The sequence below is a fragment of the Cephus cinctus genome, unplaced genomic scaffold, assembly GCF_000341935.2.
Source record: "Cephus cinctus unplaced genomic scaffold, Ccin1 Ccin1_scaffold1399, whole genome shotgun sequence".
Taxonomy (NCBI): domain Eukaryota; kingdom Metazoa; phylum Arthropoda; class Insecta; order Hymenoptera; family Cephidae; genus Cephus; species Cephus cinctus.
This window is the reverse complement of record NW_014333795.1, coordinates 56,718-82,293: the sequence shown is the minus strand read 5'-3', so window position 1 is coordinate 82,293 and position 25,576 is coordinate 56,718. Positions and strand designations below refer to the sequence as shown.

The 25,576-nt window shown below is 38.4% G+C and overlaps 4 protein-coding genes and 1 long non-coding RNA gene across 12 annotated transcripts; 2 read left to right on the top strand and 3 right to left on the bottom strand.

Annotated features, from left to right (window-relative positions):
- The first annotated feature begins 71 nt into the window (after positions 1-71).
- Positions 72-3,636, top strand: LOC107273127 (RNA polymerase II-associated factor 1 homolog). Of its 3 annotated transcripts, none has more exons than XM_015750975.2 (9): positions 73-427; positions 788-874; positions 1,331-1,423; positions 1,483-1,807; positions 1,925-2,068; positions 2,139-2,242; positions 2,328-2,544; positions 2,625-2,859; positions 2,933-3,636. In XM_015750975.2, the coding sequence occupies exons 1-9, from the start codon at positions 354-356 to the stop codon at positions 3,379-3,381; spliced, it is 1,728 nt and encodes a 575-aa protein (XP_015606461.1). In that variant the 5' UTR covers positions 73-353; the 3' UTR covers positions 3,382-3,636. The 3 variants fall into 3 exon arrangements, with proteins under 3 accessions (XP_015606462.1, XP_015606461.1, XP_024946178.1); XM_025090410.1 differs by having other exon boundaries at positions 675-874; XM_015750976.2 differs by lacking the exon at positions 788-874 and having other exon boundaries at positions 72-427.
- A 1,026-nt stretch (positions 3,637-4,662) lies between these two features.
- On the bottom strand, positions 4,663-6,456 carry LOC107273118. Its single transcript, XM_025090426.1, has 4 exons — positions 5,763-6,456; positions 5,149-5,520; positions 4,891-5,079; positions 4,663-4,826 (listed from the first exon to the last, which is right to left on the bottom strand). The coding sequence occupies exons 1-4, from the start codon at positions 6,454-6,456 to the stop codon at positions 4,807-4,809; spliced, it is 1,275 nt and encodes a 424-aa protein (XP_024946194.1). The 3' UTR covers positions 4,663-4,806.
- On the bottom strand, positions 6,343-10,724 carry LOC107273117. Of its 3 annotated transcripts, XM_025090408.1 has the most exons (5): positions 10,589-10,724; positions 10,155-10,262; positions 8,202-8,861; positions 7,748-8,116; positions 6,343-7,679 (listed from the first exon to the last, which is right to left on the bottom strand). In XM_025090408.1, the coding sequence occupies exons 2-5, from the start codon at positions 10,180-10,182 to the stop codon at positions 6,931-6,933; spliced, it is 1,806 nt and encodes a 601-aa protein (XP_024946176.1). In that variant the 5' UTR covers positions 10,183-10,262; positions 10,589-10,724; the 3' UTR covers positions 6,343-6,930. The 3 variants fall into 3 exon arrangements, with proteins under 3 accessions (XP_024946176.1, XP_024946177.1, XP_015606441.1); XM_025090409.1 differs by lacking the exon at positions 10,155-10,262 and having other exon boundaries at positions 10,589-10,720; XM_015750955.2 differs by lacking the exons at positions 10,155-10,262; positions 10,589-10,724 and having other exon boundaries at positions 8,202-9,860.
- A 68-nt stretch (positions 10,725-10,792) lies between these two features.
- Positions 10,793-25,570, top strand: LOC107273120. Of its 4 annotated transcripts, XM_015750961.2 has the most exons (13): positions 15,215-15,536; positions 15,993-16,015; positions 16,257-16,339; positions 16,924-17,296; positions 17,376-17,731; positions 17,836-18,122; positions 18,189-18,379; positions 18,457-18,582; positions 18,665-18,724; positions 18,816-18,941; positions 20,514-21,733; positions 21,914-23,527; positions 25,002-25,570. In XM_015750961.2, the coding sequence occupies exons 1-12, from the start codon at positions 15,487-15,489 to the stop codon at positions 23,396-23,398; spliced, it is 4,380 nt and encodes a 1,459-aa protein (XP_015606447.1). In that variant the 5' UTR covers positions 15,215-15,486; the 3' UTR covers positions 23,399-23,527; positions 25,002-25,570. The 4 variants fall into 4 exon arrangements, with proteins under 4 accessions (XP_024946169.1, XP_015606444.1, XP_015606447.1 ...); XM_025090401.1 differs by lacking the exon at positions 15,215-15,536 and adding an exon at positions 10,793-10,932 and having other exon boundaries at positions 20,514-23,527; XM_015750958.2 differs by having other exon boundaries at positions 15,214-15,536; positions 20,514-23,527.
- Positions 10,952-12,418, bottom strand: LOC112495162. The gene is made up of 3 exons (XR_003061473.1): positions 12,108-12,418; positions 11,524-12,018; positions 10,952-11,461 (listed from the first exon to the last, which is right to left on the bottom strand). It is a non-coding gene; the product is annotated as an uncharacterized LOC112495162 (long non-coding RNA).
- Positions 25,571-25,576: the final 6 nt, after the last annotated feature.

Genomic DNA, 25,576 nt, shown 5'->3' with positions numbered 1-25,576 from the left:
GACTTATTTATAATATTGGTAGAGAGACGAGATATTTATCTTTTATTCATATAACAGTTGTTGTGTTAGCAACAATTTAACAGTAATAACCAGAAGAGCAAGTTTACGTATACGTTAAGTAACAATTTCACGTATTAGTACGATAATAATGTATGTCAAATTTCAAACACGATTCTGCGTAGTCTGACGAAGAATAAGTTTGCTATTGGGTAGCGTATAGTTGTTCACTTTCAGCTTCAGCAGATGTTGGTCTGTGCACTATTTAGGTTATCATTCCCTGTGTTTTGTCTAAAAGTGAATAATCATTTACGGTTTAATGTTAGCATGAAAGAATCTAGAAAATAATTATTGCAATGGCACCTACTATTCAGACAAACGGTAGTAGTAATGATCGTGACAAACGGACTACAAGACCTGCAGAGAAAAGGTAATTTGTTTATATTATACCCTAACCTACATTATATTTGCAACAATTATCAGATTTCTTTCTACTATTTTAATAATGAATAATGATAGAATTAATTTCAATAAAATTTCACTTTGTTTTATAATTTCATTATATTGATTTTATTATTTTGAACTCTTTGTCAATTAACACAATATACCTGCAATTCAAAATTATTATTGTACCTACGTGCAATAGTGGATAATTATTTTAATATATATTTCTACAGTGTATAGAGGTCTAAGTACCACAGCATTTTTTGTTACAATTATCCATGTTAATTGAAGAGAGTATATTACTTGCAAATGTCTTAATAATAAAAGAGTCGTATGACTATTGTAGCTCAAATGAAATAATGGCAAGCATCGTTAGGACCAATAGTAATACGGATGCTAATGATAAACGTAAAGCAAGACCAGTTGACAACAGGTAATTTAACAGTGAAACTCTTAGCACTAGCAGTAATTATCTCTTTAAATTTATAATACAGTTACCATCATGATCCAAACTTTATCAGTATATATTATCTATTTATAATAATATCGATTTGTGTATTAGTCAAGCCTCTAGCTTGTCCCTTAGCAATGCTTATTCGAAAATATACAGATTACTTAACAATCCATTGCTGCTGTTAAACGATTTGCTATATAGATCATGAATAGACAATGCATAAATTAAATTTATATACATATACTTTAAATTCTATATTTATTTGATAATTATCTTCATATGTGTTACCAAGCTTCCTCCTTTGCTTGCATTTGAAGCAAACATAAACTTTGTTCATGTCCCAATGTAAGCACGTAGTATAAAAACCTAAAAGCATTTTAATACACTGGCTGCATATGTTAGAACATTTTTTAATATACTACTACTAACTTGCAGATCAGAATTAATATGTAGAGTCAAATATTGCAACACACTACCTGATATTCCATTTGACCCGAAGTTCATCACATATCCCTTTGAATCTACGAGGTATGTATCTGAATGAATATAATTAGCAGTGAGATGGTAACCATATATTTGATCCACAGATTTATACAGTACAATCCTACGTCGTTAGAACGTAATTACAAATATGAAGTTTTAACAGAACATGACCTGGGTGTTGAAATTGATTTAATTAACCGCGACACGTACGCGGGTGATCTAAACACTCAGCTAGATCCCGCCGACGAAAAATTATTGGAAGAAGATATTCTTACCCCTCAGGACTCGAAACGCTCACGACATCATGCACGTAGCGTTTCGTGGCTTCGACGTACGGAGTACATCTCCACAGAACAAACCAGATTTCAGCCTCAGACTATGGACAAAGTCGAGGCAAAAGTCGGTTATAGTATTAAAAAGAATTTCAAGGTAATTATCAAAAAAATATTCACAACTAATTATAATTGAATAAGACAGAATTTTGACGTAAAGTATATAAATAATTAGGCATGTATAAAGTAGTATAAAACAATATATTTATTACAGGAAGAGACTTTATATATGGATCGTGACAGTCAAATAAAGGCTATTGAAAAAACCTTCGAAGACAATAAAAAACAAATTGAGAAGCATTACAGTAAACCGAATGTGGTACCGGTGGAAGTATTGCCAGTATATCCTGATTTCAAAGTAAGGCATACATTTTTTCAAGATTATAGATTAAATTCCATTCTTATAAAACAACGTTGTTTTCGTTTAGTTATGGAAGTATCCATGTGCCCAAGTTATTTTCGATTCGGATCCTGCACCTACCGGTCGATCAGTACCAGCACAGATAGAAGAAATGTCTCAGGCCATGATACGGTACATACAACACAGTTTTGCTAAACACCGCAAAATGATCTATGTAAAACTATAAATGTTCATAAAAAATTTTTTCGACTTTTAGTGGTGTCATGGACGAAAGTGGTGAACAGTTCGTGGCGTATTTCTTGCCTTTGGATGAAACTTTAGAGAAACGCAGAAGAGACTTTACCGCAGGTATCGATTACGCAGACGAGGAAGAGTATGAGTATAAAATGGCCAGAGAATATAATTGGAATGTCAAAAGTAAAACGTCTAAGGGGTACGAGGAGAATTATTTTCTTGTTATGCGCCAGGATGGGGTAAGGAACTGTTATCAAAGAAAAAAAAATCACTATTTCTGTAAATCAAGTGCATAATTATTAATACTTTTTCCATACAGGTGTATTACAATGAATTGGAAACTCGTGTACGACTTAGTAAACGTCGCCAGAAGGCTGGTCAACAGCCGAATAACACGCGTTTGGTAGTTCGACACAGACCACTGAACGCTAACGAGTTCAGGATGCAACGATACAGGGAAAAATTGTTGGAGCCACCTAACGAGGACGACGAAGATGAGGAGGAGGAAGAAGAAGAGGAAACACAAGCAGAGCCCGAGAAGAATGAAGACAAAGGTTAGCAAATACAAAAAATTTCTAAGATACTCCCTTGGTGATACCTGGTGCAAAAATACATTCACATTTACAGGAAACTCAGACAACGATGCCGGTTCTCGGACATCTTCGCGAGCTTCTTCGCGAGCATCCAGCAAGAAGTCGCGATCAAAATCTAGGTCACGTTCAAAATCACCTTCGGGGTCCAAATCACGATCTCCCTCGAAATCTCGTTCAAAGTCTCGATCGCGTTCTAGAAGTAAGTCGAAATCTGCTAGTCCTCGGTCCAGGAGTTCTTCCAAATCGCGATCTAGGTCAAGGTCCAGATCAAGATCCAAGTCAGGATCAAGATCTCGCTCCGGTTCTCCCGTTAAATCGCGCTCGCAGTCGAAATCTAAATCCAGATCTCCCTCACGATCAAAATCTAGATCTAGATCCAGATCGAAATCAAGATCTAAGTCTAGATCACGATCAAGATCTGGTAGTGCCAGTGGCAGTGGCAGCGGCAGTGGCAGTAGTGAAAGCGGTTCAGACAGCGAGTAAATTACTTAGCTAGACATAACGAATTTAATATCCTTTCATGATTTATATCATCTCTATACTTTGGGATATATTATACTACATCTTCACTATTTTTTTTTGTTCTCTATTATTGACACCAAATCTGTAGAAAAAATCTGTGTACGTAAGACAATGGATTGCTGATTATAGTACTTTTACCTATGTTTTTTGTCTTTCTAGTATAACAAGAAAATAATTAAATTTATTGGCTGTTTAGCACAATTTCGAATTTGAAAAGATGTATTATTTTACTTCAATCAATACTGAATCATATCCAAATCCTGAAATGTATCTTTCCAAGTTTTAATCAACCTTCGGACAAGATAAAATGAGTAAGAATTCTTTATTTGATACTGTAAGCGTTTATTTTTAATTTGTGGAATTGTGGCATGCAAATAAGTGAAGACAATTGTCGTGTATCGAGGGGTAATGCTAATTGTTTTACCATCCTACGGTATCCAGTAGTGGTTGATTCAGACGGTAAATAGACTGGGAACATCTTATGAGATATGATGTCACACGAGTCTGGGTACAGGGACCCTTACAGATTGGCTTTAGCAATTGAAATGTTACGTATAAATATATACTCGTATTCTACATGTCAGAATCATGCGGCGTGGAATACACAGGAATAATTATTATAATCTATTTATATTTAGTCAACCTCAATAAGATATTTAATTTGAATTCAACTGTTTGAGTTTGAATTATTTACTGCATGACCGTAGATGGCGTTAGTGTAATTGGTAACTTGGGAGCGTCGTTTTACGGAGATGAGATCCGACTGTTAGTCAAGGAATTTGTCTTTCAAGCACACTGGTGTCATTATAATCCTTGAAACATGCGATTTTAAAAATTATAAAAAGTTGTAACCTATTTAAAAGTAAGCTTTTTTCACGTACTTACATCTCGACAGCCACGTAAGTACATTTCGATGAGAGTTACTCTTGTAAACCAATTCTAGGATAAAGGCGATCGATGAAAATAACATGCCAAAGATATATATCAGAAAAATAGAGGACAGTTGCCTTATCGAGAATTTTTGAGGATGAATGACCGTGGTGTACACTTTGTCAGTTATGGCATCGGAATTTTTCCAATAAGCCGGAATACCGAATTCACGTAATTTTCTAATCATTAAATTTAGACTAATCAGTAGCGGTGAACCTTTCGGGAGTAACATAACAGGATCGTAAGAAATAACACAAGTATCCGGAAACGTGTAAAATCTCGCGATTTTTCCGGATTTCAAATATTTCCCTCTTATATAATCCATAGTCGATCGATGACGAATATAAGCTAGATTTTGTTCCGTAGATATCAAATTAGCTGCTTCATCCGCATTCACCATTACCTCGTATCGTTTCATCAGCTCGTGTACGAGATGATTTTCTGACGCTTGATCATTCAAGATCTGTAAAAAGGATCTTGGACCAGAAATGCGTAAACGGTTATCAATGATTTCTTGCTCGTTTAAAATCATTGGAATACCTAATCTCAATGTCAATTGTTGCGCCAATGAAGTTTTATACGCGACGGTTATTATTAATGCGTAAATTAAGTATAAAGTATATTGTAATTTCTCCGCGCGTTTTTGTAACGATATTGGTACCGGATTACCTACGGTTATTGAAAACGATTGAAATAAGAAGAAAAAGCAGCTGTAGTTTGGTCCAATATCTAAAAAAAATTGAGTATATATCAAATTTGAACTATCTCAAATTTATGCCTACTTTTTCTTTTACTTACTCCAATGCATCAAACAAGAAAAGTACTGCTGCACAGCTGATAATATAATTATCAATATTATAAGTATCCATGAAATAGTAGAAAATTCCGAAAACAGTAGATTTTTGTTCCAGTCTATAATCAATGGCACTGTCCACGTCAGACATTCGTAATTATAAGTGAATGAAAAGTCTAGTCGCAATCGGTCGCTATTAGAGGGACGTAATTGTCCTACGCCAATGTCTGCCTTTCCCATAATTAACTCGTCAATCAAATCAGACTCTTCACTGCTCGTTTTCCACATTGGTACATTTTTATTTTGTGGATATTTGACGATCGGAGTAAAATTCATGTAATCGGCAAACGTTAATATTAGTTTACCTTCGAGTCCACCTGCAAGTATTTAAACATTCTTTCAATTTGCTACAAATTTTTCGAGTACCACCAGTACAAATTTCTTGGAATCAATTTTGAATCTCATTTTCTTATTTACCCTACGAACATACTATACTAACTGTAAGAATATAACGTCTACCATCTATAAAGCAATGACCACCGAAAGTGAAACTAACATCAAACATCAAACTGACATATTATTACTGGATCATGAATTTAAATAATTCAACTAGACTTACCCACAATCCTCAGCGTTTCATTATTACCCTCCGTTATGCGCATGACCGGTTCTAAATTTAAAGTAACAATGCGAACAGGACACGTCTGATAATTCATCATTTTGTCAAATACTTTTTTCTCCATCCTCAGCCCAGTTTCAACGCTCCAATTTCCCACGACGTTCGCTCCGTACGTACACGTCTTGTATTCAACTTGAGGTCTGTACAGTTGCGCAACACTTTCATGAAAATGTATCACAAGTATATTGACAGTTTTCCTGGTGTAAGCCATCTCATACATTTTTCTTATCTCGTCAACCGTCAACGATCCAAATACAACGAGGATGACTTTGGCTTTGTAAGTATTAGGTAAGTCTTGAAAACATACATTCAAGTAATCGTCTTTCAAATTGTCCACAAAAATAAAAACATAACCTATTTTACTGTATTGCAGCGAACGCGTAATATTTGCATGGCGACCAGTATAAATTGGATGATCTCGATACAGTGGATTGACAGTACGTAGTAAATTAATATTTCTTGCCAGTACAGTTATTTGACGATGTTCTTTTACATCAAGGTAATCGCGTTTCAGATCCTTTATGAAATTCGTCATTGACTCTAAGTTCGCTGCAGCGATACTTTGCGGCTCAAGGATCAACATATGACAGGACATTGCAATGAGTGATAAGGTCAATATTATTTGACCCAGCATTGCGTCCTTTCTTTCGTGACCCAACCGACTTCGTACTAGCCAAGCTGTCCTTATGACTTGACGTAAACGCGAGAAATTTAAAATTATATACCGACGTTCGTACTACTTTTTCCATCACTGGGTAATTCGTACTTGATGGAAATAAGATAGCCAACCGAGTTGACACGTATATTTATTTGAAGAGACATCTACATGTTCTACTTACGCTCCGAGCAAACATAATTATCCGTAATCATTAGCAATATTTTTATAGCGATACCATCGTTACACGGAACTAATTCACTGTAAATAATTTTTACACAAAACGGCTACCACGTTTACCTCATAGCTACATACTTTACGTCGTTAGGAAACGTTAATTCGATACCTCGTCAAATTTTAATTTGACAGCATGAAATTCTAGTTCAGACGAACATTTAACCATTAAGTTCTGAGGTATTACGACTTTGAAGTGTAGTCTTTGTAATACTTGCGTTAACTTAACAACGTGGCAATTACGAGCTCGAAAGTCACGATAACGATGGACAGTGCCATACCTAACAAGTAAAGTACAAATATTGACTTCAGTTGTGACAACGTAAGCTTCTGCATTTTCGTATCAACCACATTTACGTTTCTAACTTCACTATTGGACTCGTCGGTATTCCAGAAGTCGATGTGACCGGATTCAAGCATAATCTGGATTATATGATTTAATTCGTTAGTCAATATAAAACCTTTGCGAACAAGTACTACTGTATTGTAGGACATAATGCAGTCGTCAACCAAGTAGAAATATACCTTCTGTCCAGATACAATTAAATTGTGCATGTAATACTTCATTGTCGAGAGGTGTATCATGTAGGCGAAATCTTTTTGATACTTAAGCCTACTCAACGCCTGAGTAGTGTTGATGACAATTTCATAGTTGTCTATCAGATAATCCATGTGTGGATTTTGATCTCGTTGATTCTGTAGAATATCCAGTGAACTGCTACTGCCGCCTGGGGTTATTCCCGACTTAACGATATCCTCGTAATTTTTTATTAATTGCACGTCACTTCTTACAGCTAACATGGCGGCCAAAGACGTTTTGTATGCAACCGTCAGAACTAACGAATAAAAAATATATGACAGAAAATATATTTTGCCTGGTTGATTCGTTCGCAGCCGGTGAATTGGAACTCCAAGGGTAGTGCTTATCACGTCCATAGTGATTTTAACGTAAGTTTCTTTATGGTTACCTAAAAAAAAAAATTGTAATAATAAATCAATTGATTACCGACTCATATTATTTATTTGATTATCATACTCGATTTTTTTTCCAATTGACTACAGATGAAGGTGCTACTGAAAAATATTGTCATTAAAATGGCCGCCCATAGATACTCTGGAAATTCAGCGTGCAGGATGTCTTTTGTATGAGCGAGTATCACGGGAATCGCCCATACTATACACTCATGACCATAACTTGCTGTGAGGTGACAGTTACTATATCTTTCTACGGTAGGTCGCAATTGTCCAATTGCTATCAGTGACTTTTTATTTACAACTTCGCCCACTAGACCGACTATAGTATTGTTCACTAGACCTTCCCAGTCTTTTATTTCCGGATATCTAAGTGTGATGGTGAAGTTGAGCTTTTGGGCTAACGTTGTAATTAAATTTCCCTCGCCACCACCTTGAATTAGAATTTTCAAATTATGTGGGTCTTCTTTAACGAATCTGTCTTTCATCTAATAAATCTTTATTATACTAATATTTACCCAAAATTTCTAGGGTGCCGTTTGGATACTCGTGAACGCCGATGGTGTTTTTCAAAGGCAACGTCGAAATTAAAACTGGACACTTGTTCAAATTTCGCGGCGAATAGTCGTCGTAGTTATACGCTTCAAGTCCTTCCTCAAGAAACCAGACGTAAGATTGTCTTACTTCTCTCTCGCAGTTCCTCGTGAAAGGATACACTTGGAACATCTTGAATTGGCTGTTCTTCAGAAAAGTGACTGAGACGTTTTCAATTGACTTGTCGTATGCCAAATCTAAGGTTTTCTTTACTTCTTCTTCCGATAGACCAATTGTCGAGATGACTTGTAGTTTGGTATTGTAATGTTGTCGCAAATCGCTGAATATCTTTGACAAGTAATCGTAATCGATTTTATCGACGAAGACGAAGATGCAGTTCTCGATCAGGTATTCATGGGATTTAAAGAAAATCTTAGAATCGATACCGACAAAGTAGGGTCTGTTCTTAAAAATCATTGTTACAGCCTTCATAAGTTGATTGTTCGCAGCAATGACAGTCGTGTGTCTTCTGGGGCAATTTTTCATCAAATGACTCTCAGCTTCCATCAGGAATTTCTCCAAGAGTTTTTCCTTCTCATTTCGTTTCCGATCCAAGCTGATTTTTTTAAGATCTCCCATCACAACTGTGTACAAGTTCAAAAGTAATATAATACAAGTACAGCACTGAAGCATGGTCATACTTGACTCACAATTTTTCATGAAATCACAGTGTCTATGTCGTACGAGTGTTTAAATGAATTCTGTCACACTTTATCCAGGAGATTCTTCCACGAATAATACATGAGTTATATTAAATATAGCGAACAGAGTTTCTATCTTATTGATACTTGACGTTTGGATACGACGACAGTTTAAATATTGAAGTATTCCGCGCCGACTTCAATCAGCTTTATTACCAACGTGACGAAACAGGGACTGGACGTTGTTACCAACGCAAACATATTTTTCTTATCAGATCCACTACTGACTCTGATTGAATAATGAAGCTCAGGATCAATCATAGAAAAGTGTTTTGAGCAAAGTGTTCCCCTATCTGCCTTTATCGATGCAGAGGTAAATTAATAAAAAGTAGAAAGTACAAACTTCGTAATCAATAATGATTTTTATCGATATCCGAGTTAACTGATGTTCGCAATAGATATTTAGGCTTAAAAGCCAGAAAGAAACGTAAAATTGGTATTTTCACGTTTTAGGAAAGTGCATGACATTATTTATTGTCGCTCATCGTGGGCACGTATTATTCACATGGTTACGTGTAGTCATTTGACACGTTGCGGTTATGTTACGTGAGTATAATAACTTTTTATCGAGCTACGAGACATTTCTGACAGACAATCAAATTATAGTCTGTATATTGACATTTCTAGCTGACCATTTCTTATGTCTAGAATATATCAATTGGGCATTACATACTATGACTTGATATACATTTATAATGTATGAAGGCGGACATAAGTTAATGGATATCAGCAAACGATCGACTTGATTGATCGAATATTTTTCAATTTCTATTCTGTCTCGCATCTGCACTTTATGACTCCAAAGAAACAGTATGTGTTTCTGAACTATTTTCACCTGCAACCTGAACCTGCAGAGGTTCAGGTGCGACAATCAGCGACGTGTATTGGGTTGTCAACTTTCAGGCGTAAAGATTTGAAGTTTACATTATTCTAGGAAATACATTACCAATATACATAATCTTATTTGATATTGTGATACCGTAGACAAATTTTATGTCTTTTACAAGAAGAACTATATCCATCTATCATATATCCATATCCATCCTATATCCATCAGTCGAAAATGGGATAATCATAATATATTTTTGGAATTGCCTTAAGAGGCCTATCTCGTATAATAGCTCTGACTGTCCCTAATGAATACCATTTCAGATAAGCCAAAAACAATGAAGATACCGAATAGATCCTGGTTATCGAAGGTCATCGGTTCCAATTTGAAAGATCATCATCTCAATGGATCCCGGTTATCAAAGGCTGCAGTGTCGAAGTACCGCGATCCGCCAGCTAAAAATAAGCGATCAGCAGAGTGTACCCATACTGAATGACGTGGGTAGAAGTGGAGAGTTGGGTTCTTGAGGATGAAATCAGTCAGCTTCGTTCATCGTGACACAAGAAAATAATATGGTACAAAATAATATTAAGTCGATTAATTATCAAGATTTTACAATGTTATAATATCTTGACAACGCTTTATAACTTTATCGAAATTCTTAAAAAGGCATAAAACTCTGTAAGACAATTTGTCATTTAAAGAAAAAAATATTGAAAGATCGATCAAAAATATTTTTTTATTCATATCAATAATCGGCTGTATTCTTTACAGATCGTACCTGTTTCCGAGATCCGGTGGGACTTCATTTGCCGGAACGGTATCGGATCGGCTCGGATCGGGATGATTCGGATTCGTCTCGAATGCTGCGTGCCGGGTGGTTTAATATCCCTCTCGTGGCCGGCCGGTCCACCACGCCACTCGTAGCTCACAAGCTGCCATCCGCGATTCTTGATACGCAAACCTTAGTAGCAGCGGGTGTGCGCTAGTGTCGGCTTCGGTGCTCGTCTGTCCTATTCGTACGCGTTCAAACGGAGAAAACTCCTAGAGAGCCGGGCTATTCGTGGAAAGCGGCGAATACGAGACCCAATTGGATACAGCCATGAGTTCCTCGACATACCCGGGGTAAGAGATATTCAATTGGTATATAGGATATCGGTCACGGGTTTTACATTAGAATTAAGGTTATACCCGGTTTTGGGTCAAAATATTTATTGGTGAAAATCCAATTTAGTTAAAAGAAATTGGATTTTCATTATTCATAAGAAATTGTTTGGGTTCCTTTCTTAAGCTATGTTATATTTTAGCGACTAACGCATATACTAAACGTGTGCAAAGATTTTGCATCGACGTGACCTAATCGCAAATTTTATTCTGCACTTAAATTATGTTCGAGGCGACCCTGAAGAATTTTTGAAAAACTTATCAGGAAACGTGTTCTCGTACGGTGACCGGTTGACCTAATTTTTCGAACGGGAGAAAGCACTCGTTCGCTTTGGTTTGAGCTTGCAACCCCAGACTTGGTAACGACGAAATAATAATAGCAATTTCGTAGAAACTTATTTCCGTACCACGTATTGCAGTTTCCTTCGCGATGCGTCGCCGTTAAATGCCGTCACGTAAATTCGTATTTGAGTATTGAAAATTTGAAATGCTTAAAAAAAAGGTTAGTATACCCTAAAAATTTCAAAATTTACCTTGTATAAAAATTTGCACCTCAAGTAGAGAAATCATCGATCATTGAACTTGGTACATGATCATAATTGCCGTGTAATAAATTTTGGCAACTTGCTTCATCTATGCCACGAGGTACCTTGGGATATTGGCAAGAACGAAATTAAATAATAATTTATCTTTTTTGAAAATCCACCCAAAGTCAATGACCTTTTGATCGGTGCTGTAGCCAACAATAATTGATCGCCACGTGCTGTTACTGGCCAGTTGGATTTGAAAAGTATTTTTAAAACTTTCTATATAGTTGACCTATCTGTACCTTTAGCACGTACAGTATAGAGGTATATAGAGCTGTGCTAAAGTATTTTGAAAATTGTACAGTCAGGGGTTTTTCCATACTGGATTATCGGTGCGTTCAAACTGGATCTTGATCCTTGTCATGGACTTTACCATCCTTCCAGGCTGTAGGGGCTGCATGAGATTAGCCGGCCTTTTGGGCATTTCCAGTATGAAAAGAAAGAGTGCGGCGGTAAAATACTAAAAATAAAATAATCGGAAGCATTTTATACGGCGTGCTAACGCGCAGGTCAGCTTGAGCTAAAATTAACTGTGCTTCGCGTATCTACCTAAATACATTTCTATGCTATAGCCTCTCCGGCTGGGCTTCTTGCCCAGCGACATCGCACCTTTCGTTATACATGGCGTCGATTTCTCGAGAAAATCCTTCGGCTCCTCTTAGATCGGCTTCACGACTCCTTTTTTATAACGAGGAGGAAACGTCGAGTCAGCCGATTGCGGCCATTTTGATTTTTCTTTCCTTTCTCCCCGACATGTACCTCCCTGTGACACGTATCGATCGAGAGACTTCGTAAGATCGATAATTTATCGAACGACTATAGGATCGATAGGTCATTACGTATATTTGGAAATATTTGAAAAAATTTCCATTGAACCGTTAAATTATTATTTTTCTTACGCATCATTGATAATTGATACCGTGAATATTATTGAACTTTGAAATAAATTTTTATAAACATTGACAATGTCAATTAGTCTTTAGAAAAAAATTTTTATTATTTTTAATCATTCAATGTATCCCTTTTTTTTATTTCAATGTGTGATATAACGTAATCGGTACAATAGTGCAAATACTTTTTTTTTTAATTCGATATGTAATTTTGTACAGCCCTTTATATTTAATACATCGAAACTTGTCCTCGAAAATGAGGTATAGAGCGCGCAAAAAAAGTAGGTCGATTTTTCGATATTTTTGGAAACTATTATCTTACGCGAGGAGAGTATTTAAAAAAGGACGATACTGTGTCAAGGCTAATAATTTTTTTAATACAAGTAATTAACGAATTTAATTTTCGAACCGATAAAATATTTCATTCGTATATTTGCGTTCGAGTAAACAGGTTAGATACGATTTATCGAGTTTTCCTGATTATTTATTTACTCGCGATATTAATTGTCGATTAAAAATATTTTTTACTTATACTTTTTATGTATTTTCTAAATATATTCATTCAATCATAATCTTACTCCATTCTCACGTGCTTTGTTTCGTGTATCCATTTCAGCGAACAAGTAAAGCCTATGTAATTTTCTTCGGCCCGTACGCTCGTATCTGTCACTGAGGAAAATTCGTGGGTCAAATACTTATAAATCTGAAGACACGTGTCTCGCGGACGATGCCAACGTAAAAGCTGCGTGACTTTTTAATATTAACCAGACGTTGAGCGTCATTACTCCTTAGACTCGTATTAATCATGTGGGTGGCATTACATATAGCTCGTTACACATATAGCTACCACGGTCTGATCAAATAAAACTTTTATTTCTCCATAGCCATTATCATCCCTTGCGATCAACTGGAAATATCACGTTCATCAAATTACACATACTTGGATATAATTATAAAAAAGAATTTTCGATTAAAAAATTATTATAAATAGTCGTACCCCGCCGTGAAATCACGATAAATTTATTTGTAGAGTATTTTTGATAAGACGCAATTGGACGTTTCGTGGAATAAAATTTTTTCGATAAAAATTATAAAAAAAAAAAATATAAATTCACAATATATTTAATTTTTAAACATTGATTTACAGTATACTCCCATTTTAAAGAGGAGGCTCGATCACGTGGTACAGTCCGCGGTGAAAATATATTATTACGAAGAATAAGCGTTAAGAGTGAAGAATACGAAAGAAGTGAAGTCTAGAAGGAGAGTGATAGCAGCGAGGGGGTGGCGGGGAGAGCTTTTCGAAAATATCTAAGATCAGTCGAGCAGGAAGAAAAGAATCGCAGTTTAAAATAGACACGTTATCGAGGTTATACCACCTGCTTCGTTAGGCCCGGCTCACACGTGGCGACAAGACCGAACCGCAGTCTGCCGGCCGATTTTGACTAGGGCTGTGCGGCTGGAATTAATAGAACTTCTTCAAGGTCAACCCCCCAAGCTCCAATTATGTCGTCATAATGACGATCATCTGCTGTGAAGCTGATCTTCGACCTTTGCTTCTTTTCTATACTCACTTCCTACACTGTCACAGTTTACGATCGAAGGATCCATATGCCGTAGGGCAGATACTGTGATTAATGAAAAAATGATTAATTAATTATATTTATAACCTGATAATTTATTTTTTTATTAAATTGGCAACTGTTCTTTCTGTATCTTACAGCTTGGGGAGTCTGTGCTCATTTTCATTACTGTACGCGCAACCACGTGTTAATATCATCCGTACGACGATTACATCATGGAATAAAATTTCTACTCATGAAGATGTACAATGATCTGCTGTTGCAGATAATCGTTTACCGTTTTATATAAAACTCCCAGAGGCCTATCAAAAGCTCCGTGCGTTAAGCGAAATGCTCGCGTTCCAGTTGATTCTAAAACTGTTATTCCAGCCCCTTCCGGCGTATATAAGTTTTTATCCATTGCGAACGATCAATGCCTTGTTCGAGTCCTATTTTGGTAAATTAAAAGAAGTGACGTACTTGCTCGTAACGAATTTTCAAAAACTACGTAATTTTTTGAGGTTAGTTCAATAATAAAAAATACATCCTGCCAACGAATTACTTTTCGTAAACATTAAACGACCCAGGCAAAAATCTAACCTCACCTGGTCGAATGAGAAAGTGACAGCGACACCAGGGAAAAAGTCAAAAACCACGAGTCTTAATTCGTCGTGACGAATTTTTAAACGCATCCAGCAATACCTGCACAAACAAAATTCCATTTGCCTCGAGATTCCGTGCACGATGACGTAAGTGAGTTTACCCGGGAGAATTTAAAAGCATTTCCTTTGTCAAAGACAAAGACTACCGAGAGTCATGAAAATTATCAAAGGATATTTACAAAGACGATTTTCGAATTATCATTTCGTACCGCGAGCTACGTTACCGAAATGTCACCGACAATTACACTGGAATGTAAATACGCGTGAACTGCGAATTATCAATTCAAATGACTTTCTGGTATACCGCACGGATACGTAGCTATACCTTAAAAGGTATAGGCATGATATACGGCATGGTTCACCATTCTTAACCACGTTCTCGCGGTCGCGGCAATGTAGGTTAGCACAGTTACCACTTTCCAGATACCAGTTACCAGTTAGCAGTTACCAACTTGTCGGTCGATCAGTTGTAAGTTGACCGTTGTGACTGTTACTGGTGCGGACAATTTTTGTGTTAGTTTAAAAACGTATGTTCGATCGACGAAACAGGAATATAAATATACAAATAGGGATATACTAATTATATAATTATAGAAATTCTGTGGTGATATTTATTATCGTTAAATAATACCTTCTGCTTATGAGTAAAGCGGGATCCTTGAACATTGAAATAATCACAATAATGTGCCGGTGCCATTGAATCTCCATTTTGGGCCCACGCGTATAAATAATATAATACTTTTAAAGTGAAGAATCAATTTATTTTGAGTATATCTTGTTAATTTAATATTTTTTATTTATAAAATTCTACGTCATGAATAAGGAGCGGGGTTGCTTGCCAAAAAATATATACTTGACCGGAGGGTACGTGGAACTGGGATAATTAGTGTATACCACTTATGTTTTTTTTTTTGTATTTTTATTGTCAAATAACAATTTTTTTTTATACATATATAGCCACTTTTTGTCATTACATTCTCGAAAATTATTTTAATATCGAACATTTTTTTTATAAATTTTATAACGTGCCTTCGCGTCACTAACGCTTTTACTGATTCTACGCCAGACGTCACGTATGCATAGTAAAATGCACATACGTGCATATATGCAAGTGGAGCATTTATTTGCTTGTCAGATATACGAGTTATTGCACAAGAAGCTACGACGGCAATGCGCATACATGAAGGGTGATTCATGTTGTTGATATATTCCTTAGCCAAATAGAAAGCGCAAAGTTCGAAAAATGAATAGAAATTATTTTTATTTTTTTAACTTCTACAATTAAACGATCGTTCACTCATGCGTATTTTATTCTTTCAGAAATCCAGACTGCGCACCGACAGGTATGGCAATAATTATTAAAAAAAATTTTAATTTTTTATACACTGACAATGGAATTTCAAAGATCAATATTGGACATCTAGCATATTGAGAAATGGAATATTTTTTTTTTCATTTTCTCATGGCACACGAAATATTTACTTGAATTTACTTATTTAAAAGAGCCAATGTCGAAAGTCCATTTTTTTATACGATCTAAAGTATAACATTTTTTCGAAATAATGAACAAAATTTTTTTTCCAGGCTTTTGTCCTGCGCCGCCACCGCCGCCACCACCGCCACCTGCTCCTGGCCAAGTACCATCCCTTAGAATCAGTACTGCAGAGGTAAACTACAATAACCGCACAAGACATATATGAGAATTAAATAGAAAGAATAAAATAAAATATACACGATATATAAATACAAAAGAATACATGATTAATATATCGGTGACAGAAAATGAAAAAATTATATCATCCCTTGTCACCGTTTGAATGTTCAAATTGCCAAAGCACATTGGTATCCTGTAAACGAAATCGCCTTGTCGTATATCGATCTCAAAGAAAATATACAAGAAATGTAGAAAAAGATTTTTTTCAAAAATTACCATCAAACAATTCACCGCGCTAGAGTATTAACTGTATACAAAATCTATTCACGAAGAAAGCGTTAGATATATTCACCGAGGATGATTCACACGCGTCTTATGTGAACGAGCAAGAAGTTCGTCGAAGCTGTGGTTAATAATAGAAGCTGTTTTAATCGTCTCGAATCCGGCAAAATTCGCGAAGGTCCAACGTATTCAGACACGTGCGTAAACACAGACGCTATAACGTTAATGGCCAGTGCCACGAGATAGGGAGCAAGATGCTATCTGTGAGGGTATCGAAGAAATAATAAAAGAATATAATACTTTTTCTGATCCCAGGCACCAGCTCCAAGAAGAGCCCGACCAGAGAACAGCAACGATCCTTACGAGCCGCCTGCAGCCATACAGAATGCGATGATGACCAAGGACAAGAAACCATTTACATACACCCCGGGTATGGGTGGCAAGCTAGACCTGTCGCAAATCCGAAGTCCACGTATGGCACGTCGAGTAGCCAAAAATGCGAACGACGAGGGTATCGAGGGTCCGCCAAAATCTGCCTTGGAGTCCAAGACCAGTCCGCCGGTACCGGGTGGCAATGTATACGTACAACCTCAGGTGGCTGTACCAGTTTTTCCAACGACTATGCCAGTCCTGCCCCAGACGTCAACCAGGGCACCTAACAGTCAGCTGAACCGGGTGGCATCGAATGGTAAGTTGGATGGTGAAGATATAGAATGTACATTGAATTGTTTGAGTATCATTTATAACTTTTCTTTCTTTTTTACTAGTCGCAGATAGAGCAGTTGAACCGCCAAGACAAGCGCCGAAGGTGGCCGCCACTCCTGCAGTGGTGACTCCGGTTCAGCCAACCTCGCCCACGTCACCTGGTACCCCACCCGTTACTCTGACAAAGGCGCCAACTCCGTGGCTCCAGAATAAGAACAAAAGCCAGGAGGAACTGCCGGAGTGGGCGAAACGGACGACTGCCTCCAGGTCTGATGACTCGTTACCCGAGAGTCCCGTTTCACCGGGGACTCCGCGGCAAATTCAACCAATTCAGCTGACCCAGCAAACACAACCAACTCAGCAACAGCAGCAGACTCGCCCGCAGATTCAGCAGCCGGAACGGACGATACCCTTGCGAGTGAGTTATACGATTAGACATTGCAAGACTAGCTGGGAGAGCTAGATTCCAAATGAGAGATTCTTGATGTTCCTATGACGTAATGCGTCAATGCTGTGTTCAAGATCGAAGACAGACCCTCGGTATTTTCCGTGATGCACGAGCCAGGTCATCATCAGTTGAAACAGTCGACTCCTCATCATCAGCAACGATGGGGTCAGCAGCAGGGACCGTCTCAAGTACCGATCCAGATCCAGCAACAAAGATCCGATGGGGCCCGAGTTATTCCGATTATGGTAGAGGATAATGCTCCGAGATCACCAGCCAGATCAGTGGCGCCACCGGCGTTTGTTCAATCTCAAGGTCCAGCACAGACTAGGAACATCCCTGTAGAGAATCAGGCCACCAGAGTGTAAGTTCATCTCATGATCTTACCCAAGTACCAATACGGATGAATATATTTCAATTGTTGGTTTAGGGATGTTCAACGTGGTCCTATGCCAGGACAACAATACGAACCAGGTCCGCTTCAATCGCGGGCTTTTCGCGTACTTCAAAAAATCACTGACACCGATTCTGATGTCGATACCGATCCTGCTTCAGAACAAATCCGCAAACTTCAACTCACCGAAGACGATAGGACACTCATGAACAAATTTAAGGAACAAGGTACACGGAAATAGTAACATAATATTAGCTGTATTTAAATTTTACTTTCAATCTGCAACCGACCGTTCTTCTTGCAGTCGATGGCGATACGTATCTTCATCAGGAAGAAGATCCGAGATATCGTGGGGCAGCGATACCATCGCGAGCGTTCCGGTTCCTGCAGAATATGACAGATTCCGGTGAGGTACCCGCAGCATCCTCTGGTAGGTTCAGATAATCTTTAATCTTATTAAAAAAAAAAAAGAAAAAACTTAAACCTGTCAATACGTAATTTTTATTTTTCAGGTCCGCGAGCTCCTACTGCCATACAAAAGAAGCAGCAAAACCGAAATTCAAAGACTTTCGGTAATATCATTGAATTTTCATGAAAGAATATATATGAATAATTATTTTATTTTTAATATTAATAATAATGATAAATTGTACTATCTTACAGAGGAAGCTCAAGCAAATCTGCCGCCGAGCGAGCAACAAGTCCAGGAACCGAAGAAATATATGGGCAGTGCGATACCATCGCGATCCTTCAGGATATTGCAGGCAATGACGTCCCCGGAAAGTGTCGGTAAGTGATAAAGAAGAAAAGATAACCTGATAACCTACGCGGATATAGTGATTCATTTAATCAGTCGACGCGCAAAGAGAGAAAAATAATAAAAGAAAGAAAACACGTTGTATTCGTTGAACAAGAATTAATCGCAAAAGCTTCTACGCCTCTGTACATTAATGTTCAGTGTCCATGGTCTGACATTCTAATGAACTTTACTAAATAATCAATCACGTCACGCAGCGTTAGTCAGAAAAACTGTATATATTCCCGAATCCTGTGTTCACAGGAATAACGAAAATTTCTTCCCGACCTAGAAAAATCAAGTATATTAGCTGCTCGTCAATCATATTAATTATTGATATAAAATATAAATGTGCCTCAAGTATCCATCAGAATTCGTCACGACTCGCGTACCTAGCATATAACGAATAACATATAAATATATATGAAATATAAAATTATTCAAAAGTTGAATACTAATTATTATCGTATGCTGAACCGATATATAATTTAAAAAATTATATTGTGCTAAGGGGCAGTGGCAACAATGAATGGTGGTGTATGGGTAGTGTCCATTTTTTTTTTTACTCAATTCCCAACAATTCTTATTCGAGTATACATAACGTAATATACTATAGTAAATTATAATTAATTAGAATGGGATTCCGTCTATTATCACAGCTAAGAATGCACTGAACACTTGGTGGGAATGTTGCATGTCATTAATGATTGACGTTGTTATCAATATCGCTATAGGAGTTACAAATACGTGCCGGTCACTTTTGCATGTTTATTTAGTAAAAAAAACAAAAAAATATTTTGGACAATCACGTGCGACAATGAAAATCGAAAAGCGTCGATTAAAATATAATAATCGAACGAATCCTCGAGGTCTCGATAAGACAGTCCAGAATATTTGATTAAACTCGAGCATGTCCTTTACGTCTGGATGATCTAAAAAAAAAAATTAGCACGTTCGATTCGTGATCTATGGACTGTATACCGGGTAGTCAAAAAAAAAAATATTACTGTGTCCTAATAAAATGGCCTTGGAGAATCTTTCGATAGATTCCTTTGAACACAGGATTTAAAACTATCGTTCTCTTCTGCTAAATGCATTCATCTTGTCGTTCCGTAAAATGACCTCACATTCCTTTTCATTCCAGCACCGTCCCCTCCACTCGCCAAGATCCTTCCAGATCATCATCAACCAAGATGCACTAACTCCACAGGATCTTCCTTTAACCTGGTGCCAATAATTTTTCCAAACGACGACCAGTCATTCCAAGTCACACTCCATGGTCTCATTCCTTTGGAGCAGTCGTCGCTCGTCATTCCTTCAGGATAGTCCTTGTCAATATTATCCCACCTTCGGGCCGGATCAGTGTAGGCCGTAACGGAGGATTGAAAGAGGAAATAATTGAACACGTGCATTAGCCAGTGAGAAAAGGATTAGAAGAAAAAAAAAAAGAAAAGAAAAGAAGATATAATAGTTTTGCCCCAGAAAAAGTTCTTCTTCTTCTTCTTCCTCTTCTACACCTGATGGAGTTGATTTTTTGTCTGAATCCAATGTGCTGTTTGTTGTAGCCACGCAAGAAAATCGACAACCAGATTTCGCCTGTCAAACTGAGAATAACATGCCGGGCAATCAGCAGGGTGTATTTTTCCCGAACTGTCCCTCTCCCTATTGGAATCCTGATGGGGGCTGGTGGGGATATTATCCAATGCAATACGCAGCTAACACCAACTCCAATAACATCCCTTACGATTCGTACGCTTACTACGGGTATGGTGATGGGAATGCTTATGCCTACTATCCAATGTACGATCAAAACTACGGAGCACGTGGTTACGTCGATCAGGGAAAGTCAGCTGATAAAATCGAAACCGACTACTCGGATGTCGGTTACGCACAGATTTATACGCACTACGCAGCCACGGCTGATTATGATCAAAATTATAATAGCTCCTACGGGCAGACTGAAGATACCGCCATTTACAACAGCGTCTATCCATCTCCTGGCGACGATCCCGTACTGAAGTCGCAAAAGGACTCCAACGTACCCAAGGAGAATCCTGCTCTACTGACTGTACCCAAATGGACCAGTCCTAGCAATACACTGGTATCTGTCAAGGATAAAAGCAACGACAGCAGAGATACCATCAGGACGAGCGGTTCTGCTGGTGCAAGTGTCACTGATGAGGAAGCTGGAGAGACGACGTCTTTGAGGAAATCAGATAACGGAGATCATTGTAATGGAAAAATCAAGGCTACGAAGAGGACAGCTGATGAGGATGCTGATTCCAGCGATGAAGATTCTTCAGACGATAGCTCTTCTTCTGATAGTACAAGTACCAGTTCAGATACTGACAGCGATAGCGATTCGGATTCCGATAGTGATTCCGGTTCTGAGTATTTGGCATATTCGACTGGTCTCAATCCACGTGAGCGAGTTGAGCATCAGGAGGTCGATGTCAAGGTCAATCTGGTGGAAAAGGAATCTGGACAATCGCTCTCGACCGCCACCATTTCTGATGACACCTATGAACACTCTTCCAGGTTGTCATCTGATAAGATGAGCTGCAGCGAGAGTGATTCGGATGTCGACGATGAGTACCAAATAGAGTCGCTTAACAACGATTGCATACTACCTCATCAGCTAAGTGTCATCTACGAAGACGCAGAGCATCCTGACGCTGATCATCGCGGACTAGAGGCAAGGAAGGATCCAGAGGAGAAGAAGGACGTGCCATTGGAAGAAACTGATGATCCACCGGACGACGTTGATGATGGCGACGCCACAACGGTCAGTGTCAGTTTACCGTTACGGTTCAAATTTTCGGTTTCTGAAAATGATGAGGACGTCACCACTGTCATCGTTGGTGACAGCCTTGTCAAGTCTGAAAAGAGTTCATCCAAGGAAGACAGTCTTACTAGGTCCTGTACCAAAGCCGACGAGGACAATGACATTCATGTTAATTTCCAGCTCAGCAAGAGCAACGTAGCGACAGCGAACTTCACTCTGAAGAAGCAAAAGTCCGGGGAGACCTTCGATACTGAACTCACCTTGGGAACAGAGGAAGTGGAGGCGCAGCTTGAACTCAAGGAGAGCAGCAATAAAATTTTGGACGTCGACGTCACTGATGTTGATGACGTTAACGACTGCGTCACTGCTGATTGTGAATTTATCTTCAAGAAGGACGTGGAATCTCCTGTTGAGAAAGTCGACCTCAATGACAATGTGGAAACGGAATTTACAGTCAGGACGAAGAAGACGGATGTGACGAAACACGTTTGGGCCAAGGATTTGAGCTTGGAGAATGAAACTGATCTTGAGACTCGCACGGGCAAGGAACCTACTGGCAGTGACGTCGTTACAGAATGTAAAAGAAAAATTGTTACAACAAATGGCCACGGTACCGCTAGCTGCGACCAGGAGTTCCTCGTCACAGAGTCAAAGAGCAAGGTGGACGGTGACCTTTGTAAGGAGGTCACGGAGACAAAGAGTCTGAAGATCAAGGAGAGCGAGACTGTTGAGACTGAGTTTACGGTAACGAAGTTACATCCAGGCACAGCCAAGGCTGATGAGGTGGACAGGGTAGAACAAAGGAATGAGGTCAAGGGTCCCACCTCAGCTGAGCAGGAAAACGAGAGAAACGTCTCTGACGATCATGGACTCGGTGAAATGTTGGCCTTCGAGTTGACTATACAAAATGAAGAAAAGGAATATGGCGGCAACGACGGTTCGAATTTCGGTTATAAGGAAGCCAAGCATCTACTGAGTGTTCAAAATTCCCGCGACGAGACGGACGACGAAGACAGTGGCGTCACTTCCGACATGAGCAGACTCATATCGGAAGTAGACACGGACTCCGAATGTGCGCCCAATAAAAAGTCCAGCAAATACCAAAGAACCCAAACACACTCCAGACTCTTCAAGCTGCTCAACGACGACTCGATCCTGGCTGAGGATTCGTCCGAGGAATGCAGCTCACCGGCCAGTCGGGAGCATTTGAGTCTGTCGTTAAAGAAACACGTGTTCAATTACGATGACAATTATTATTCGAATTACTCGAGCGGTCTGACCTCTCCGGAATACTCGCCCATATGCGAGCAATCCTGGAGAAGACTTCACGACCCTGACAACAATGCCGATTACGAGGAATCCGCGCGACTGGCTCTCCGACAAGGTACCATCGCCAGTGCGGACAGTCCCAATCAAAAGGATCCTTACTTCGAGACCTGGAAGACCCCCAAGTCGCCATCCGAATTCGATTACGACATCGTGCCGTCCCTAACCTTCAAGAAGCTCGAGAACAGGACGACTCCCTTTAGTGTAAAAAAGATAAACGTCCTCTGTCCCAGGATCAGGAGCTCGAAAAATGTGCCTCAGGCACTTAAGTCAGCTCGTGCCAAGCCGATCGTTTCGTCCATTCCTTCCCCGTGTTACCTGAAAAATGACCGTTGCTGATGGCCCGAGGCAGAATCTGACGTTAGGCCATGCATCCGGTCGACGGACGAGCGTTGAGAGTTTTGTCTAGTTTCGCCAGGCTGGGCTACGATGCCCAGGAGGTACAGGCCACGTGTTTTTTTTCTATCGGTACATATTATTTTTATATATTTTTTATCTTATAATATATCTTATATATATATACCTGTTGCTAGATACCGACCCAATCCGTGCATCTAATTGTGTGCTACACAATATATTATATATTTTTGTTCTGTATTATATATATATACATATGTTATATATAGACATGCAAACCCAACGAGTCGCGTCGAGCATCGTGAGGTAGCTTATTTATTGCTTTTGCTCTTAGGTTCGCCGCCATTACCGTCCATCTTCGACGTCAATGTCGGACGTTGACCAATTATTAGCGCCATTGTCATATTACCTTTGCCTTTGCATTTAATTCCTTGTCTTACCTCGTACACTCACTCTTGCATCCTTCTGTACCAAATCAGGGCCATTTGCGTATGCGAATCTCTTACGCTGTTCGCCATGTTTTTTTTATATTTTTTTGAATTTTTTTATATCTACACGTCTCATACATTTTGTTATCCGATCAATCAGGGTTCTATTATGCAAGTTGAAAATTTGGTATTTTTTTTTTTTTTTTTTTGAAAAAAACATACCCCGCTATGCTGCATGGTTAGAGGCTGCGTATTAAATCTTCTATGTATACATATGATTTATTATTATTTCGCTATTACATTTCTTTACATTTTTTTTTTTTTTTTTTTTCGTTCTTTAAGCTTCTTTTGCAAATCGGTGAGAAAGCATTTTCTGGTTGGGTGGGCATGTTTATACATACGTCACTTCACGAAATCCCGATCAGTTGCCGTCGCGACGGCGACGCCTCTTGTCAATCTTACATATACCTTTAACACGGAGCAAGGAAATTTTTCATTCTTCTCCCGATTTCTATGTTAAACTAATGTTTTTTGTGACTTTTTCATTTCACGCATTGTTATATGCTCGTATACCATATATTTATATATTTGTGTGTAACGTAACGCACGCTCGATAACCCTGCTCGGTTATAATTTGGAAAAAATTAATCTACGAGTATATATGTATATATACACATGTTTTTCGTGTCAGCATCATATGTCACGTATCATACATCACCGTTCTTCGTTATTGCCATTGCGTGATTGCCCGTTTTAATACTACAGTATATTTAGCATAACTTAATTAAACGGAGAGAAGAACAATATATTAAAGTCACACACGTAAAAGACTCGTCGACGTATCAACGACGGTTATCACGAATCTTTTTTTCTTAACGTTAAGAAAAAAAAATTTCTAACATTGATAAAATTTCAAATTTCGGTTATATACGATCGTAACGAACTACCGAATATAATTGCTGATATAATTTTCGTATGTCGTCGATATATCAAACGGAGACCCAGGGGGGATCTTGAGAAACACGTCTGCAGCTTCGTTCGTGCACGCCGAATATTATTCTTTCTATTTTTCCTTTTATTTTTGTCTTTGGTTTTCGAACGCCCAAACGAAACAGACGGGAAGTTCTAATCGAATTTTGTGTTTGTCATTTTTTCAGGCCCCGACCAAACTGACTACTGAGGGGATGCGGATCGCCTCGCTCGTGAACCTGGTATTACTAGTGTGTTTTTCTTTATTCATCGACTTCTCTCTCACCTTTTTTTTTTCTATTTTGTTACACGAATAATCCGCAACAGTTATTTATTGTGCCTATAGACTTTCGCAGTGTGTTGCAACGAAAAAAAAAAAAAAGTAAAAAAACATTTGTAATCACAATTATCGCATTATCTATCTTACGCTGGCCTAATCGATCTTTGTAATTCGACTGCAACGAGTGTGAACATCGATAATCGATTGTTATGGAGAAAACAAAACGATCTGTAAGACTTCGATTTTCTTTCCTTCCCGACGACGCCTTCGTTATATTCGATAGAAACGTGCGGAGGAGCTTCGGCCGATCCTCGCGGCGATATTTCTAATTGTTCTCGAACTTTCGCTATGAAAATTCTTAGTCGTCGGTGTTCTGTCACCGGTCGTTTTGAAACACACGTCCATTATCGTTTATCGTTGGAGATATCGCTGTATGATTTATGTCAGTTGTGTAAAATAAATTATTTATAAAGCTGATACCCG